This window comes from Triticum aestivum, chromosome 5B (genome assembly GCF_018294505.1).
Source record: "Triticum aestivum cultivar Chinese Spring chromosome 5B, IWGSC CS RefSeq v2.1, whole genome shotgun sequence".
Lineage (NCBI taxonomy): Eukaryota > Viridiplantae > Streptophyta > Magnoliopsida > Poales > Poaceae > Triticum > Triticum aestivum.
The window spans coordinates 649,737,408-649,742,626 of record NC_057807.1 but is presented as its reverse complement, the minus strand read 5'-3'; the positions used below and the strand labels follow the sequence as shown (position 1 = coordinate 649,742,626).

General features: G+C 45.8%; 1 protein-coding gene across 1 annotated transcript; it reads right to left on the bottom strand.

The window, feature by feature from the left end:
* Nucleotides 1-825: 825 nt before the first annotated feature.
* Nucleotides 826-1,098, bottom strand: LOC123117396 (uncharacterized). The gene has a single exon (XM_044538166.1). It carries the CDS (start codon nt 1,096-1,098, stop codon nt 826-828), a length of 273 nt encoding a protein of 90 aa, XP_044394101.1.
* Nucleotides 1,099-5,219: the final 4,121 nt, after the last annotated feature.

Below are 5,219 nucleotides of genomic sequence, written 5' to 3'. Positions count from 1 at the left end.
CCAAAGACGCTATCGACCACGTCGAGACCAGATCGACCTAGCCACGGATTTCTAATTCCTGGAAGCAATCAGAGAACAAGCAGAACTATGCTATGCAATATGATTACTGCGAATATAGATGAAGTATAGATGAAAGCTAGGGTTCAGTAAGCGGTTTTTGGCACGGTCGTTCAGTAAACGGGTGCAGAAAGTTATGGAAGAAAATATGAAATATGATCATGAATATTTCATCGAAGTCTTCATGCATCATTATGGTGGCTTCATTGCATTGAAATCCCATCTGAGCTCTTAGTGCTTCTTTCTCCTTTTTTTTTGTATATACCTGTTAACTCTTTACCTTAACGAAAATTACTGTAGAAGGATCCGTTAACATTTTACTATAATGAAAATCCCGTCCGAGCTCTTAGCTCTTCCTTCTCTTTTTTGTATATATCTGTTAACTCTTTACTTTAATAAAAATTAATGTAGAATGATTGTTCTACGGTTTAAGGTTCCAACAGAAAGTTCCATCATTTCTTATGTGCTTGCCTCTGCCTCCATGATTGATCATGTGGCCAGGTGTACATGTAACTAGACCATGAAGACGTGTATTTGCACGTGCAATTAATCACACACACACACACACACACACACACACACACACACACACACACACACACACACACTCAAATATCCAATCAAAACAAAACAATTAATCACACACACAAACACACATAAATACAAGCAACCATGCATACATAGCAGACATGCGTGATCTAGCTAGCAGCAAAGCTCAACCGGATAGACCTTGTCGATTATACATATGACCCCTACCGGTGGCTTATACTATCCGTCTTGCTCGTTGGCGAGCATCCGGCGGTGGACCTTGTCGATGAACTCGGACGCCTTCCGGTCGATGTCGCGCTCGGCGTACCAGTGCCGGGTGTAGTCGTCGTCGTCACTCGGCCGCACCCTGTGAATGTGATGGTACCTCTGCTGCGGTGCCGCCGCCACATCATGCTGCTGCCGCGTCGCCGCCGTGGCCTCCTCCTCCTCCTCCCTCTTGTTCTTGAACCCGAACAGGGATGCAAGCGCCGCCCTCTTCTTCCCACTCCCCATCGCGCAAATCTCTCTTGCTCTAGCTAAGCTTAGCTCCGTTGCAGAATATGCCATGGTAGTTTGCTTGGTTGCCTGCACGGAGACATGGTGTGGGTGTGGGTTTGTATTTATAGCGGCTAGACATGGCCTACCGCACGCGCGCATGCTAGCCTTGAGTGTTTGATTAAGGCGACAATGACCGCAGTCGTGTGGATGGTTAGGCGAGTGATTTGAATGATTAGAGGTTCTCCGTGGTGCTTTTTGACTGGCCACTCATCTACCGGGCCGTGTGATCCAGCGCCATTTGCTTAGTTAATCCGTGGTGATTAGTGTTGACAAGCAAATGATCAGATGGACACTCGAGCAAGCAAACAGAAATTAAGCGGACGACAAAAGGTGGGAACTGTTGACCTGGTCGATGATACTGTATCTATCGTAATTGAAAGAACCGTGCGTGAATGCATGCATATGCTCACTGGCACGTAACTGGTGACGCGCACAAAGGTGTACCTACAGGTTGCGACCAACACGTACGGCATGCATGCATGCACGCACGCAAAGGCCTAGTTGGGCAGAGCAACCGGCCGTGAGCTGAAACAAAAACGAACAAAGCAATCGATACGGTCAGCGCTCTGAATTTGTCAAATCTATGGCGTTCTTGCACACTATCAACTGTACAAGAGTTGAATTATTCAATCCGACGTGTACACATATATTTCAAATCCTACAAACAGCTGGCTTAAATGAGACGCCGCAAGGACAAAAGGATTCCCGGGCAAATTGTAGTAGCAATATCTTGTCCAATCTTGAAATCGACAGTCAGGCGAGAAAACGCATCAAGCAAGTGCCATTTTTTTCTTAGTAGGATTCCCGGAGTTGTTGGCTGCATGCCTGCATCTATCTCCATGCATGACTGCGTCGCGACGCAGAATTTTCAAAAGGTGCACAACCCCTTTGTATTCACACCATTGAGCTAACTAACCTTGTGGCTAGTACTCTTAGTAACACCAATCTACTACTACTATACTAGAAGAACGCCCGTGCGTTGCAACGGGGCCACATTAACTTTAAGAGTTCAATATTACGACATTGACGATCTTTTTTACCATCAAATCCTCACACACACAGACACACACTCTCCCTCCGTCTTCCTCACTCTCTATCCCCCTCTCCCTCTCTCTCTAACACACACACATATCCATCTTATTGGGTACGGGACCATAATCCATCTATTTCACACATACACGCTAGTGCATAACAATATGGATTATGTGTATTATATTTGCCACCAGAACTGAGGGAATTAATTTCATGTAAATCGACCAGCCACAGCTCCAAGAATACGCGGACGAGGTGGCTCGGGTCGGCGTCGGCGCCGTCCAGCGCGGGCCACGGGCCCGCTTCCAAGTGCACATGCAATGCATGTCTTCACAAATATTATAATCAGATGTGAGAAATCACATGCATAGAAAAGACATTCTGATAGCAATCCAAATACCATACTCAATTGAATACCTAACCTGGACAATACTCTTATTTCTATGCGCCAAAAAAAATGGAATAGCAAAGCTAAGTATGCCTACATACGCTCAGATTATATATAAGAATCTTGCGTGAACAATTGCAACAAAGCACTAAGCAGCGATAAATTTAAATAAAAAATCCATTAACTATGCAGGCAACAGGCTTGTTACAACATAGAGAGATAGGAAAATGTCACCTCCAGTAATGTAGCGCAAAGGAGTGGAACGAAGCATGAATGAGCGGTTGTTTGTTCTTCTCCATGTACATGGATCAGCAGTAGAGGCCAAGTATATAAGTACTTGACCGAACTCCACACTCCACTCTTCGTGTACGGAGAGCCATGTCACCTTCTCGCCGCTGCAGCATGGGAGGACGGCTGGTTCACGTGACCCTCCAGCTGGGGGATCCATGGTGGCTGACCGTCGAGCTCGAGGCAGAGAAGTTGAGGGCAGTAGTGGCGAGATCCATGCCGGCCAACCGGGCGAAGAGGAGGTCGTCGGGGAGGGACACATCGGCAAGATCCGGTCACCACGCGACCTGAAGAGCAACAGTGATCTCCACAAGCTGTAGGCCGACGGCGTGCTCCATCCCCTGCGATGGGGTGACCATGGCGGTGGCCACAGCTCCTCATGCTCGCCTCGATCTTGGCGACACACCCTGAGTGTAGGAGGCAGCAACGACCTCGACGAAATCATGGCCTCCATCCCGGAACGCAATCATGTCGCTCTAAATAAATGGATTCAATCATGCGACTCTAATTACTTCGAATTGTTATGTGCACACTAAGCGGGGTGCAGTTAGGAAAGAAAATGTTCTCTAATTAAAGTGATTGAGTGATTTAAGGTAAGGTTAATTAATTTAGATTTGATTTTTAGTGATTGTTAGTAAAGTACGATGCGTCTTTAAAATCTCTTATTTGTTTCCTTAAAATATATTATTTGTTTCCTAAAGAAATTTGCAATAATGGAAGATATCAGTTGATTTGGATAAGTTAGTAAATTTAAATCCGTGATTGCGTGCACGTTTGGAAAGTGCTGATCTCCACAAGCTGTAGGCGGACGGCGTGCTCCATCCCCTGCGATGAGGTGACCATGGCGGTGGCCACAACTCCTCATGCTCGCCTCGATCTCGGCGACACACCCTGAGTGTAGGAGGCAGCAACGACCTCGACGAAATCATGGCCTCCATCCCGGAACGCAATCATGTCGCTCTAAATAAATGGATTCAATCATGTGACTCTAATTACTTCGGATTGTTATGTGCACACTAAGCGAGGTGCAGTTAGGAAAGAAAATGTTTTCTAATTAAAGTGATTGAGTGATTTAAGGTAAGGTTAATTAATTTAGATTTGATTTTTTGTGATTATTAGTAAAGTATGATGTGTCTTTAAAATCTTTTATTTGTTTCCTTAAAATCTATTATTTGTTTCCTAAAGAAATTTGCAATAATGGAAAGTATTGGTTGATTTGGATAAGTTAGTAAATTTAGATCCGTGATTGCGTGCACGTTTGGAAAGTCCTGATTTGCAAGTAAAGAGCTGAGGGGTAAATAAACCGGTGAATAAGAAACCATCATCGAAAAAAATCTACGACGGTTAACCTACGGAAAAAAACCAGACGAAAGTGGTGGGACGAAAAAAAACCTGGAAGCGAGACTACCAACTGCTCCATTAGAAATAGAGATACAACAAATTAACTAACCAATCTACCACTAGCAAGCTCTGGGCAATTGCCAAGTCACCGTTTGGATTGGTAATGGGCACTGGAGTGCGTTCATGAGTTGGCAGAAAGGAGCGAGATCAGTCTTCAGTTTATTCAGTTCTAATCGAATAAATGCCTAACCTCACATGTTCCTGCTCGTTCCAGTCTTCCAGATGATCACTTACTGCTGGAATTTTTGTCTATTTGGGCCTAGCCCAATAGTAGTTTCAGAAATTCCTAATAAATCCTAGAAGCCCACGCAGCCCATTTGTGCAAGGCAAGAGGTGGAACTAAAGTTTAGTCCCACCTTGCTAGTTTAGAGGGAGTTGGACCTCTTTATAAGAGAGGCTCCTTCCCCACTTGTATGAGCATGAAAACAAGAGGGACATCCACGCGCGCTCCTCCTCCGCCGCCCGCCGCTGGTTGCGGTAGTGGATAATGAATACGAACGGCGCACCTCTTCGCGTGCTCCTCTGTTGTGCCTATATAAGAGAGGTCGCTCCTTCGCGTCCCTCTGCTGTGCCTATATAAGAGAGGTCGCTCCTCTCGGGATAGTAGGCCTTCGAGACCGCACCTTTTGAGTCCTGTACGGGAGAAGGGTGACAAGGTTTTTGGGGAGCGCTCAGCGCGACTACTGGCTGCTTCATCACGGACGATCCGGTCGCCGACGACTTCTTCCCCTACGTCCATGACCTCCTCGACGACATGGCAGGCGAGGACATCGACCCCAAGTCCAGCGCTTCTGCTGCTGTTGTGCCGTACGTGTTCTTATCCTTTCTGTTAGAAGTCGTGCTACAGTTCTTGGCTCTAGTCTCTGCCCTACATATGTTAGGTTCTATGTGGTATAAGCATCTTCATCTAGTATCTATTCTAGATATGTTTACCTCAAGTTCATATATGCAGACGATGTTTACCTTC